Below are 15,000 nucleotides of genomic sequence, written 5' to 3'. Positions count from 1 at the left end.
GCACAACACAGACAGAGAGAGAGTAGGTGGAGGAATGATAGAGAGAGTTGGGAGAGAGACAGTGTGTGTGTGTGTGTGTGTGTGTGTGTGTGTGTGTGTGTTTGTGTGTGTGTGTGTGTGTGTGTGTGTGTGTGTGTGTGTGTGTGTGTGTGTGTGTGTGTGTGTGTGTGTGTGGTGGTGTGTGAGAGAGAGAGAGGCAGAGGGAGAGTCAGGCAAATATCTGGAGCTCAGTGACCTTTGTAAGTGGATTACATGCCCCGTCAATACTGCTGCAGCCTGCAGGGGGCCCGTCATGCCCCGTCAATACTGCTGCAGCCTGCAGGGGGCCCCGTCATGCCCCGTCAATACTGCTGCAGCCTGCAGGGGGAAGGAGAGGGGAGAGACAGAGGAAGGGAGGACATGGCTTTACTATGCACTATGCAGGTTCTTAGTCTTTATTGAACCCCAGAGGGCAATATAGACTTGCAGTAAAGACTAGCATAACACTCCCACACAAGCATAGAATAACACAGTGCTTCTCAACCTTTTCACCTTTTTCATATCTAGGACCCTAATTTAGTCCACAATAGACCCCGCCCCATTTGATGAGATTTGGTCTCTCAGACCCAATTTGAGAATATTTGTATTTTCATGATATGAATGAGAATGAGTGCATGTATTATATTAAATTAAATTATATTATATTATGTTATGTTATATTATATTATATTATATTATATTATATTATATTATATTATATTATATTATATGTATTACATTATCCAGAGCACGATATTTCCAGGGCACGTTATGCCAATTTGTGCATGAATAAACCAAAATGAGGGCTCGTTTTATATAGATCAATGGAAGTAATTGTATCTCGTACTCACAAAATAATAATAATTATAATAATTATTATTATGTATTGTATTTCTTTCCGATAGCCACACACAGTCAGAAGTTTGTATTTACAGAATATGGGCTATGATGTGAACGCAGCACTATCTTAAACCCTTTTCCCACATGCGCTCAAACGAGTGTGATTTATTGTGTGACAACTGACAAGCGAACTTATTTCGAGTTTTGCCGACCCCCCAAATAAGCTCCCCCCGCCCCCCCAACATACAGGAAAATTTGCTGATAGATTCCCACATGCGCGAGCCGAAGTGTGAAGGGAAATGTCCGATATTGACTTACAGGTAATTTTCCGGTACGCATGTGGGAAAACGGCTTTAGAGAGCTAAAGGCAGTCTAGCTGCTTTGAGAAGTTTGCTTGTTTCCACGAAGCTGCCAGCTCAAATCCCTGAATCTGGATAGGGAAAGCTGTTCCACTCCCTCTGTCTCTACTGCCGAGGTGCCTTTGAGCCGAGGCACCCCGAACCCCCAAACGGCTGGTCTGTGATCGCACCGAGAACCTCCGAGCGTGACAGTAGGTGCAAGTGTGAGCAAGTGTGCCGTTCCATGCTTCCCTCTGATAAATAAAGTTCTAAATAAATAAAAGTGGTGAAAGAGGAGTGAGTGTACACAAGACAGAGAGAGAGGGAGGGAGAGAGGGAGAGAGAGGGAGGGAGGGAGAGAGTGGGGGAGAGAGAGATGGAGGGAGAGAGAGAGGGAGAGAGAGAGAGGAGGGACTGGGGGAGAGAGAGAGAGAGAGAGGGGGAGAGAGAGATGGAGAGAGAGGGGGGGAAGAGAGAGGGAGGGAGGGAGAGAGAGAGAGATGGAGAGAGGGGGAGAGAGAGAGAGGGGGAGGTAGAGAGAGATGGAGAGAGAGAGCTGGAGGCCTGGGCGTGGGAGAGCCGGCTGCATTCAGCTGAAGCAGACCAGAGACTAATCTGGAGATTCAGGGCTTGTAAAAACACCACACACACACACACACACGCACGCACACACACACACACACACACACACACACACACACACACACACACACACACACACACACACACACACACACACACACACACACACACACACACACACACACACACACTTGACTACCGGTGTGCAAATGTATTTAGCCGAGTGTGTGTGTGTGTGTGTGTGTGAGTGAGTCAATGTCTATAACTTGCCTTTAACCCAGCACTCTCCGCTCCCTCGAATAGTTTGCACGATTTTTGTATTTGCCACGCCCACTAACCGGAATCCGGTTGATTCCCAACCCCAACCCCGCCCCCCCCCCCCCGTCCGAAGCGCCTCACAGTGGATCATTTCTGGCCTCACATGGGAATCAGACCCTCAACCCCCCGCTGCCACGATGCCTTGCTCCGTCCACTGAGCTTCAAAGGAAGATACCTAAACGATGTAAACGTTCAAAATGGAGATGTGTGTGCGGTGTCGAAGAGTGTTGACAGTCAATCTGTGGTTAACGCCTGCTTTATAACTGTACACACATCCTGTACAGGCATGGGCGCACGCACGCACGCACGCACACACACACGCACACGCACACACACACATGCGCACGCACACACACACACACACACACACATAGGAATGTGTCAAATGTAATGTATACCAATGTTCACAGCCGCGCGCGAAGGCATGCATGCACACACTCACACACCCACACACACACACACACACACACACACACACACACACACACACACACACAGGAATGTCCCACATCTAAACGTTTATTATGAACCAGCAGTTATGATTAATAAATTACAATAAATTTGACTAATAATGAAATAATGACAATTATGACATTCTTCTCGTTCTTATTGTAAGTTATTTCATTATCAGTCAGTATTATTATTGCGTCATCAGTTAAGTTACAACCCTTATGATGTAATAAATGGTATATAATGTAATGTCGATGGCAACACGTTTTACTACACTATATTTTGATTTTCAATCCATTTAGTGGCACATTTATGACATTTTAACAAGTTATCACATTATTTTAAATGATCTATGCATTCACACACATGCTCGTGCACACGCATACACACACACACACACACACACACACACACACACACACACACACACACACACACACACACACACACAAGCACACACATGCACACACTTACATACTAACTGGTGTGAATCACAGTGATATAATGCTGTCAGTGAGAGTGAACCTGATACTCCACACACAGTGGTAAAACACACATACAGGCATCTACTGTAACTTAATATGAACAGGCACACACACACACACACACACACTCACACACACACACACACACATGCTGGGATGGCTGATGGTTCCCAGTTAGTGAGAAAAAAGCAACTACAGTACCTTCACTTATTTTTAAATTAAAAAATAATACATTGTACTTTCCCAGCAGCAGTTAAAATACCCCACCCAACTGACGTCGATACGAAATACTTGAGTACTCTCCTTCTATTACGTTTACTACAGCACAGAGGCAAGCGACTGAAGGAGTAGGCAGGCTATCACTACATCACTACCAATAAACAAGGAACGTTAACGCTACAGATGCTGACCCACAACGTATGTGTTGAATTCAACAAGCTGGCAGAAAACGGACAGGATTACTTGTCACATTGGGTGTGCCACAGAAAGACAGGGTGTGCCAAGGGGCGAACCAAAAAATGTGGGCATTTTCAAGCCAGATTTAGAGGAATATTAAGATAGGACCATATAACCATAACCATCAATGTTTGCTCATTTTCATACTCATTATTAGCAGGTAGAAGCAGTCAATTAAATTGTATCTTTTGGCGACATGTAAAACCACTTTGGTATCTCAAAAAAGTCTCACCTACTTTTTCCAAAGAGTGTTCTAGTCGGGAAAGAACGCACGTTTGGTTGGCATGCAGGTTCGTCTACTGCAGAGAGATCTGTAGCGTTCTCAGTGTCCTCTGGCTCTGCTGCTGCACAAACCTGTGTTTTTGGCTGCGTCCCCCCGCTGTTATTAACGTCATTGTTTCGGCTGAATCATCTTCATCATCGTCTGTCTCTCCACTGTCCACCACCAATACAGGTGCAGGAACGGGTGCACTACAAGCCGTGAAGCCGCACTTGTTGAGGGGGAGGGCGACGAGTCACGAGTCATCTTCCTCGTCAATGCGATGTTTCTTGCATTTGTCGAAAAAGCTTCAAAGCGAGCTCTGTTTCATGTCTTGCACAGAGGCATAGGTCAGCGGACAGTCGGACACTTGACAGCTGATGTGTTTTGCAGACAAACAAACAAAAAACTTTATTTCCCCCCCGTTTTTTTGGGGTGTGCCAGCTGTCTCTTTGGGTGGCACAGGCACACCCAGGCACACCCGTGGCTACGCCATAGGTGTGTCATTGTTTGGAAGCTAACAGAGGGATAGAAACACGTTTTTCTATCTCAGCAGCCTATGCAGTGGAGCGACTTCATGGAAACAGGCGAGTTGAATTGTCAGTTGAAGACTTGTAACGTTACTCACATTGAGTTGGAAAACAGGAAAGAATGTGACGTTCCTTCTTTCTCTTAACATTCACAAAACAATCGACTTCTGCTCCCTCCTCCCCTCCTCTGAACTGGCCATAGGGTGCGCTTGTTTAACACCGCCTGCACGTCCCCCGCACAGTTCTTCTCCACCCTCGTAGCTGTTGTTCTCTGATGGTGGCTTGTAGCCTCCTCCGGCTCCACAACAAGGAGATATGCTCCCTTAAGGGGAGCATATCTCCTCCAGCCACCATTTTGGTGACGAGCTGGGAAATCTTCTCTGCCCTGACACCATCACTTGTTTTGAGTTGCTTGGTGGATTGGATGATTGGGATGCCATCCCACAGCAGAATGTAGCTAGGTTATGGTTAGGGTTATGGTTATGGTTATGGTTATGGTTATGGTTATGGTTATGGTTATGGTTATGGTTATGGTTAGGTTGGTGAGCAGCATGAGGAGGAGGTGATAAGCTGTTGTGGCTGCGTATGGATCTTCCACACGCTACTGAGGTCCCTGACAGTGTAACATGAATCAAGAGTCAAAATGGCCAATAAGGACCCCACACTACCAACCCGATCTCCAAAAAAATTGTAAAATAGCAACGTTTGTGGACATACGTTGGTATTTTACGATGTCGGCTAAGAAATTGTAAAATGGGAACGTATGCGTCTACAGCGGTGGGCGTGGTTTGGGCGTGTTTTACGGAGATTTTCTGTTTCTAACCCCTCCCCCTACTCTAATCCTCACCCTAACCACTCAGAACGTTACTATTTTACATTTTTCGAGCCGAAATTGTAAAATAGCAACGTTGGTCCATATCGTTGGTATTATACAATTTTCTAAGAGACTGTGTTGACACTACAGGGACCAAAGATGCAGGCTGTGTAGCCTTCCATCCAACCTCATGGTTTTCAATCTGACCCATGAGCATGGCCATTTACACCTGGCGCTAACATGTGTTTTCTGTGATCAGATTGGAATCAGATTGTGTTTTATCACTTGAAATGCCAGGTGTAAACACCCCCAAAGCGCATTGAAGAAGGATTGCAATCTGATCGGCCAAACCACCTCCGGAGGTGGTCAGGGATGCATTGTGTAGTATGTGTGTACACATTGAACACAAGTGTAAATGCAATGTGTCCTCTCAATCTGGATAGAGCAACTTTATGCGGATTGAGAGGACAACCATTTCAGAAAATGCATGTTAACGCCAGGTGTAAATGGAATCAGGTTAATGTGGCCAAGTACAATCTGATGGCAGAAAACGCATGTTAACGCCAGGTGTAAATGGCCTTATCCACCCCCACTCCCTCCCTCCCTCCCTCCCTCTCTCTCTCTCTCTGTCTCTCTGTCTGTCTGTCTCATCTGGCCTGTCTTACTACTGTCTAGTTAAACTACCAATAAACACACACACACACACACACACACAGATACACCCGCACACACAGTGGGTATAGACAGAGTGCTGACTTGGTGACGTAGAGAATTCTTTTTAAAGTTACATTAGCTTTATTTACATAATCGATAGCCATAAAGCAGTTACACATACGTAGTTACATACACAGACAGACACAATATTGAGATAACCTGTAGCCTACATCTGTCAGTTCCTCTCTCTCCCACTGTGCCCTGTACAGGGCCAGAACAACACATAGGTTGAGTCTACAGAGGAAGCTGCCTTCAGAATGTACGTCAAAACACATGTCAAAAATAATCATAAGAAACAAACAGAAAACCAGTGTCCATGACACTAATTGCAGTGGCTATAGCATCAGCCAGAGATATCTGAGTGAGCCTGAGAAGCCATCTCACATAGTTGTCTTTTGGCAAGGCCATAACCCTCACTTGGTTTGCCTATCTGGCCTGTCGCTCTCTCTCTCTCTCTCTCTCTCTCTCTCTCTCTCTCTCTCTCTCTTTCTCTCTCTCTCTCTCTCTCTCACTCTCTCTCTCTCTCTCTCTCTCTCTTTCTCTCTGTGTGTGTGTGTGTGTGTCTCTCTCTCTCTCTCACTTTCTCACAACCTGACTGCCTGGCATGCGTGCGATCAATGCCCGTCTGGCATTTGCTGTGTCAGCAAAGCATGGGAAAAGTTAATCAACAGCTTGGCACTCCCCTCTCTCCATCCCTCCTTATCTGGTCATCTCCTCCATCCCTCCCTGTCTGGTCATCTCCATCCCTCTTTTCCAGGGTTTTCTCACTCTTTATAAAAGTGTGTTTCATGGAGATGAACTTGTTTCATTCTGGGATAGTTTTCTGGGATGTGTATTCTTATGAGATAAGCGGCTTGTGTTGGAGATGATTGCAGTTGTTTGGGCTTCACTGACCTTGCACTCGTTTTCTCGTCCCCAAACAAAACCCGCCGGCTGCAGGAGAACCCGGTGGCTTTTCCTCCAGTCTGTGGGAAGGAATGCTAGCTGTGCCGTGCTGCTAGCAGTAACATAGTGTAACATCTTGAGTGCCCTCTAGTGGTGTGCTGTGAGTGGTGCTGGTGGAGTGAAATAAAGGTGTGGGGGATGTCTTCACTGAAGAAAGTAGGGGTGCACAGTGATATCGTCGGTAACCCCGATAAAGACGCTACAATAAAATAAAATAAAACATTTCGACAATGCTCGCCAATAGAGATTACATTATTTATTTGTTTTGCAACTTGGCAAAGAGGTCAAATCTGCCCTGGTTGTGGTGGCGATTGTCAGGATTATCTCAGGCAGAGCATCATCCAAGTTTTCTTATTTTGCCTAGTGAATGTGTACATGTGGAAAAGCATTGTATATACAGTATGTCTCCATCTGCCAGTGGGCCATTATCATAAGAGTAGATATAATCCTGTGTTAATTCCACTACAGGAGACACTTGATGAGACTTGATTCATGTGTGTGTGGGGGGGGGAGAGTTTGAAAATATCGGCATATCGGATATCGGCAAAAAAAATCCAACATCTTGCATAGATGAAAGCTTTCACTGAAATGAGAAGAAATGCACTAACCAAAGAGATGCCAGCAAAAATGCCTGAGAAGTCATGATGAAAAGTGTTTCAAAACCGTAACGTTTGGTCTTTATTTATGTAGGGAAATTTTGTCCAAACACACACGCGCTCCACATATAGTTGTTCAGTTGGGTTATTTGAACAACACGTGCTCATCTCTCGTCTCTCTCTCCAACAGGCTTGCCATGGGTGTGTGGGATCCAAGTGTGACTGCAGTGGAGAAAAAGGACTCAAGGTGAGCAAACGATACACAACACACACACACACACACACACACACACACACACACACACACACACACACGCACACGCACACACACACACACACTTCATGTTGTGCACTATTCCTGTGTGCATAATATAATGAGTAATTCAAATGAGTATCAAATTAACCAGTTGCTCTCTGAAATCGCTAAAGTGTATTATGGTATAAAGTGTGTAACTGTTTTATATTTCATTTGTCCATTGAACTGTCCATTTGAATGTTTTTTATATAATTACTTTTTGCAGTATTCTTTCTTATATCACATGCTTTGGGTCCATCGGCGGTGCAGTGGAGTAATTTAAGGCAACCTGCAGGCAGCAAGCGAGACATTTGAGTGTAACCGGTGTAGCAGAGAAGTCCCACAGGTAGTCACAGATGAGAAAGAGGGTCTACTAGTAGTAAACAGAGAGACATGTGAGGTGGTGGATAGCTTCTGCAATCTTGGAGACATGCTGAACACAGATGGAGGGGTGGACCTGGTGGTGACAGCAAGGGTGCAGAGTGGATGGAAGAAGTTCAGGGAACTCATGCATTTCCTACCATGCAAGGCCCCATCCCTGAAGATGACAGGGAAAGTCTCCTCAGCCTGTCTAAGAAGCTGTATGAGATACAGAAGTGAGAGGTGTGCTCAGCCTATTAGAAGCTGTATGAGATACAGAAGTGAGAGGTGTCCTCAGCCTGTGAGAAGCTGTATGAGATACAGAAGTGAGAGGTGTCCTCAGCCTGTGTAAGAAGCTGTATGAGATACAGAAGTGAGAGGTGTCCTCAGCCTGTGAGAAGCTGTATGATGAGATACAGAAGTGAGAGGTGTCCTCAGCCTGTCTAAGAAGCTGTATGAGATACAGAAGTGAGAGGTGTCCTCAGCCTGTGAGAAGCTGTATGATGAGATACAGAAGTGAGAGGTGTCCTCAGCCTGTCTAAGAAGCTGTATGAGATACAGAAGTGAGAGGTGTCCTCAGCCTGTGTAAGAAGCTGTATGAGATACAGAAGTGAGAGGTGTCCTCAGCCTGTGATAAGCTGTATGAGATACAGAAGTGAGAGGTGTCCTCAGCCTGTGAGAAGCTGTATGAGATACAGAAGTGAGAGGTGTGCTCAGCCTGTGTGAAGCTGTATGAGATATTGATATTCTCAACAGTCTCATCTTGTTTCCTCTGTCATTATGCCTTTGCATTTCCTGCATTAATGTAGTTAGCCAGTCGCTAGCTAGTGGTAGCTACATTGTTAGCCTCGGTGGCTTCTAGTCAACTGCGCATGTTCACGACGTGAATGCCAAGTATATCGTGTACACAACTTCCGGTTTCGTATTCACGGTAAACACGAGCCGACATGAATGCAATAGGGCTAATATTAGCATTGTTTGCATTGCTAAATTAGCCTGCTGGCTAGTTAGCTAGCTAACAAAGACAAGGCTGTCACAATAACCTACATGTTTAAGCAGACTTAACCCTACTCACTTTACTTATAACCTTACTAATTGGATCTCCACCCACAACACAACAATCTTTTTCACGTTTCTATTATTTTGTTTTTGTTGCTGTAGCCTAGGTTTAGCCATATCTTCACACAGCGAAGTCTCCACTGGACCTCCATGGTGGCACCACATGTGCTAGATCTGTGATGCAGCTGCAAAGCCTCAATAATAAACCACGACCTATTGCCATTCCTGGGCGACACGTCCACCACTGACAGTCAGTCTGTGTCATCCTGTGCAGGGAGAGAGGGGTTTCCCAGGTCTCACCGGCCAGCCAGGAGTCCCAGGCTTCCCCGGACCTGAAGGGCCCATTGGCTCCAGAGGAGAGACGGTATGTTGGGGGGCCAGGGTGGCTCTACTTAGGGATTAGGGGGTAACTGAACTACAGTAGGAGCCATGCGGATGCTGGTGGTTGGGGTCGTTGCGCTGATTGGGTGCACCTGGGCCCGGTCGGTGTACTCCTTGGGGTTGAGAAGACATTCAGACCAATCAGTCTCTCTCTCCCTCCTCCCGGGTGCACCTTTTGTTCTGTTCTTTTGTTTGTTTTATGTAGTTTGTCTCGTCTAGTTAGTACGTGTTACTCCCTTGAGCCGAGTTGCAACATATGAGGGGAGTCATATACAGTACATCAAAGTCAAAGTTAAAACAACAACGTCAGAACTAAGAGCATCATCAACAGTCATGAGTGAGGGGGTACTGTTGGCATGGCAACACAGCTCAAGGGGTTCATAAGACAAAAAAGGTTGGGGGACCACTGCATTAAGGGGCTGGTGTAGAAATGCTACGTCTACTATCCGCTTATTAAAGGTAATGCATGATGATGATCATTTTACAGGATTGTAGACTGAAGATAATTAGACTAGACTAATCCAGTTCATTGTGTGTGTCTGTGTGTGTGTGTGTGTGTGTGTGTGTGTGTGTGCGTGTGTGTGTGTGTGTGTGTGTGTGTGTGTGTGTGTGTGTGTGTGTGTGTGTGTGTGTGTGTGTGTGTCTCTCTCTGTCTGTCTGTCTGTTTGTCTGTCTGTTCTCTCTCAGGGTAGTGATGGACCATCAGGACTAGGAGGTCCAAAAGGAATAAGAGTAAGTAAATCACTCCCTCAATTTGAGATTTGAGTTACACGTCACTCAATCTATTTTCACACCCGAAACTGCTACACACACATGCACACACACACACACACACACACACACACACACACACACACACACACACACACACACACACACACACACACACACACACACACACACACACACACACACACACACATACACATTATCACATCTAAATGAAGCCCATGGGTTAGTAAGACAGCATCCCTTAGTTTTGTTTGACTTCTCTGGGATCAGTATGGTGAATTGTCTCAATACTGAATGGTCTTGTGTTGTAATAACCTCCTCTGACCAGCAGATGTCCCCATTTCACCTAAACTCAAACAGAGAGTCATGAAGGAATAGATTTATGTGTTTGTCTGTGCTATGAAACCATAGACTGTATATAAAACGCTGCAACTTTTTATTGATGACTCATTTATTTTTCCCACTCATAGGGACCTGCTGGATTGCCAGGATTTCCAGGAACGCCAGGAATTCCAGTGAGTTCCCAATAATGCATCTCAAATCAGGATGACTGAAGTAATGACTCAATTTATAAATAATCTATACTGGACTATCTGTATGGATATTCTATGAGTGCTTCTCAGCCCTTGACACGGTGTGTACAGTAAATTCTCTAAACAGTTGCCATTACTTCAGCGTTTCTTCCTACCTGTACGTTATGTGTGATGTCATTTCCTGTGCTCTACCCACCTCCTAGGGACTGCCGGGGCAGGACGGACCTTCGGGCCCGAAGGGGACAGCAGGCTGCAATGGGACTAAGGTACCCTGTGAAAGACATGTCTGCTTTATTTGGAGAGAAAAACACGTTCTGAAAAGGAATATGAGTAAAGCTCATTGTGGAATATACTGTAATGCTATAAGTGCTAGAAGTAATAAAGTGCTATAAGTAAATTACATTACATTACATTACGTCATTTGGCAGACACTTTTATCCAAAGCGACTTACAATAACACATTTTTTGTCAGCAATAGAGCAATCAACTATGGAGCACAGTCTATGACAACTACAAATTCTGAAGGAACAGTGGTAGGCTACGAGTTTAGTTTAGGATTTTTTTTTTTTTTTTTTTTTTAATGATTATTTTTTAAATGAATATCTGAACTTGTAATATTTTAGAGGACATACAGTAATCACCTCAGTTTAGAGTTTACGTACATAGGAGATATGTTCCATCCTAAAGTATAGTACGGTACATTCATTTTACAATAATAATTGGAACACCTGCTCTCTCCCTGAAGTAGTCTGATCTGTTTATCCATCAGATAAGTAAGGTATACATTCTACAAAACGATGTACAACTCAATATTGAGATTGTTTCTAATATGTTGTGCACTTTTTTTTGGGTTAGAACACAGCAGAAATTACAGTAGCATTATCTTACAGACACATTTAGACACCGTCATTCCACAGCCCAGATGACCTGATGATGATTTATTTTTATTAGCTGCCCGTTTAACACGTTTCATGCTATTTCTGGTCTGCAGGGTGAAAGGGGTTTCCCAGGAAGTGGGGGGATTCCCGGACTGGAAGGACGACCGGTGAGTCCACGTCGAAGGAGAAGTCTGTGTAGTTGAGATTTCTCTGCGGTCCACATCTTCTGTTTTATCGTCCATTTTTTACCACAATGATCACTTGTGGTTTTGAACCTTTCCTTCAATACTTTCGCTTCTCTTTCTCCTTTGCAGGGGCCACCTGGGTTGCCAGGATCAAAGGTAAGTGTACAGTCGTTTAGAAGAACCGTCGATTCGGGTAATACACCTACAGGATTGTTCAAAAACCCAGTCCAGCAGGACTGACTGCAGTGACCTAGTTTTACCACAAGATGTCGCTATTTAGTTGGAAATCAGCAAAATGAGCGAGTCTTCCTGACTGCAGAGTGAAGAGAATGCATTCATTGGCCAATCAAAATTGGGTATTCAAGAAAGCCATGTAATAACAGGATTCTACAGTATAACGACTGGTCTCTGCCTGAATGGATGTTTCTCAGTCCCCTCCTGTGTTTAGGACTTGGCTCCTCTGAGAGTGTGTTTAGGACTTGGTTACTCTGAGAGTGTGTTTAGGACTTGGCTCCTCTGCGAGTGTGTTTAGGACTTGGCTCCTCTGCGAGTGTGTTTAGGACTTGTCAATTTGTAACTTGTGTTACTTGACAAAGTAACTGGTATCATATTACTGAAATCCTATTAGTAATCAGTTATATTACCATGTTACTGCTAAAAGTAATATATGACATGTAATATGTTACTTTTGTAATGCGTTACGCCCAACACTGCTTGTGGTTGTGTCCTCCACAGGGAGACCCGGGCGACATCATCTCCACCAACCGCTTTGGAGAGAAAGGAAGTGTGGGTCTGCCTGGCCTGCCTGGACAACCTGTGAGTCTGACAGACGGACCACTTCCTCAGCTTCCACTCACCTTTTACCACACTGTGACAGTCTACCGGACAGTGTTTTTCATTTAAGCTGCCCATAACTGATTGAAATTTGTACCTATATTCAATATCTTTCAATTTGACCATTTTATTGCCTCAAGAATTACTTTGAAAAGTCTCCGCAGTGTTTTTCCCCCCAGAATGACTACAAAGAGGAACTCCGCACATTTAGACCTACACAATTACGGCAGAGCTTTTGGTCTTACTGACCTTCATCAGAACATTATGCAAAGCGTTAATTAACAACATCATTAACAGAAGTTGTACTAGACAAGCAGCAGTTAGGATTTATGTTTGCCAGAAAGGGTCTTCTGTACAGTAGGAACTTTGATACGCATGTGTATCTTCACGCGTAATCTTTGTTGGTCTGTACTGTATAACATTTGGTTGATGGTATGTGTGTGTGTGTGTGTGTGTTTGTGTGTGTGTGTGTGTGTGTGTGTGTGTGTGTGTGTGTGTGTGTGTGTGTGTGTGTGTGTGTGTGTGTGTGTGTGTGTGTGTGTGTGTTAACAGGGCGCTCCTGGAACCCACGGGTTGCCAGGTGTACTCGGCCCTCCTGGACCCAGAGGCTTCGAGGTACAGCAGAGATGAACAATCCGACCAAAACACACTTCGTTTCTTTCAAATGAAATTGTTTGTATTGCATCATTCTGAACCAAGTTGTTTGTTTTTCCAGGGCCGACCAGGTACTCCTGGTCTTCCTGGACCTAAGGTGAGTCCAGACACTGAGAAGCAACATGAAGAACACATTTCTTTTCACTTACTTTTGAATTTTTACAATTTCATCATTTCATTGACCTTTGTGACACAGTCTGGTGAAAGGTGTAACAAGTAGGCAACCGTCAAAATCACATCAATCAAGATAAAAGGTTTTTCTTTTCTTTTTTCATATCACACAAGTTTAGATGTTGAGGACGCCACTCAACATAACAAAAGGTTGTCACAGTAAAGTTTCAGGATCACTAAATGCTTATAATTTGTTAGCAAACTAAGCTTGTTCGGGGCAAACCAAGCTTGTACCCCAACTTTCAGGGCTATTTCCTCTGAATGTTGCTTTTAGGAGTACCACCATTCAAGTAAGACTACTATTTTCAGATTTCAATGTAAGACACATCATTTGAAAGCTTACAATCTACACTTTAATAATCTGTTAAAAAATAACGCTGGCATCACTTGTGTTACCCAAAACACCAGTCCATGTCACATTTGAATAAGACGTTAACACAGATGAAAACACACACATTCTAACTCCTCTCTACCTTTTCTTAGAACATTGGTCTTCTTCATCTTCTTCTGCTAACCGTGACATATTCGTAGTCCAAATGGACAAGTTGTGCGGTAACTCGATAACACGACGTCTCCCTCCTCTCTCCAACAGGGAAACATGGGGTTGAACTTCCAAGGGCCCAAAGGAGAGAAGGTACTTTTGGGTCAATGTTACTGATGTCATCTGACACTTATTCCATACCTCAGAAGTAACTTAAGGACAAGAATACAAAGCTTTTTACATGTTACTCACTCTCTTTCTTGATGTCATTCTCTCTCTCCCTTTCCATCTCTTCTGGTCTGTGTGTGTTTGTGTGTGTGTGTGTGTGTGTGTGTGTGTGTGCGTGTGCCTGTGTGCGTGCATGTGTATGCGCCTGTGTGTGTGCGTGTGTGTGTGTGTGTGTGTGTGTGTGTGCCTGAACACCCTGAACACAGGGTGGCCAAGGTTTGTTAGGACCTCCTGGGCCACCAGGGCAGGTCGGGGAACAGCAGAGGCAGCCAGACACTGATATCCAGAGAGGGGACAAGGTAATGTGTTGGCATCCCGGAGCTTGGAAGAGTTAGCCTGGTAAACCAGCCACTCACATCAACTCACATTCGATTTCGCCCTGGCTGGGCACGTTCAGATTTTACAAAGGCCACTAGCCGATCAGGGACCCGCCTCGTAGTTGACCTCGTAACTGGCCAATCAGGAACGCCCCTGACAAAACAACAGTAATGGCTGCCTCCGTGGCTGTCCGCCTCGAGCAGCAACGTCAACGTTAGTCGAGTTTAAACAGCCATAAAGATTGCAGAAATAGACTCGATAACAACAAATTAAACAAGAACAGGAGTTTGCAACAGCGGAGTTTCTCGGCGGAAGATATGTTTTCGCCGTTCTCCCGAGTGGATTTGGATTTGACTAGATCCAACGCTGATTGGCTGAAGGAGTTGTCTGTCAAGGCAAGTACACCCGCCCAACTTCCGCCCACTGCAAAACACTGGGTGAAAGCTGGAGGCCAGACGGACTGGTAGAACGAAATAGAATGTGAGAGTCTGTTCACACCAAGCATTACAACACCCTGAACTGCTGTATACAAGCTGACCATTATGG

At 44.8% G+C, this 15,000-nt stretch overlaps 1 protein-coding gene across 1 annotated transcript in view; it reads left to right on the top strand.

Moving 5' to 3' along the window:
- The window catches only part of col4a5 (collagen, type IV, alpha 5 (Alport syndrome)), a 95,392-nt gene that overhangs the window by 29,733 nt on the left and 50,659 nt on the right, over positions 1–15,000 (top strand). The window contains exons 2-13 of the mRNA XM_083639676.1: positions 7,536–7,592; positions 9,334–9,423; positions 10,128–10,172; positions 10,643–10,687; positions 10,909–10,971; positions 11,697–11,750; positions 11,898–11,924; positions 12,504–12,584; positions 13,155–13,217; positions 13,318–13,353; positions 14,020–14,061; positions 14,343–14,435. Of these exons, the coding sequence (XP_083495802.1) occupies positions 7,536–7,592; positions 9,334–9,423; positions 10,128–10,172; positions 10,643–10,687; positions 10,909–10,971; positions 11,697–11,750; positions 11,898–11,924; positions 12,504–12,584; positions 13,155–13,217; positions 13,318–13,353; positions 14,020–14,061; positions 14,343–14,435 (696 nt within the window). The remainder of the gene's footprint in view (positions 1–7,535; positions 7,593–9,333; positions 9,424–10,127; positions 10,173–10,642; positions 10,688–10,908; positions 10,972–11,696; positions 11,751–11,897; positions 11,925–12,503; positions 12,585–13,154; positions 13,218–13,317; positions 13,354–14,019; positions 14,062–14,342; positions 14,436–15,000) is intronic.

Source organism: Poromitra crassiceps (assembly GCF_964638095.1).
Source record: "Poromitra crassiceps genome assembly, chromosome: 7".
In the NCBI taxonomy this organism is placed as follows: domain Eukaryota; kingdom Metazoa; phylum Chordata; class Actinopteri; order Beryciformes; family Melamphaidae; genus Poromitra; species Poromitra crassiceps.
This window is presented reverse-complemented; position numbering and strand designations above follow the sequence as displayed.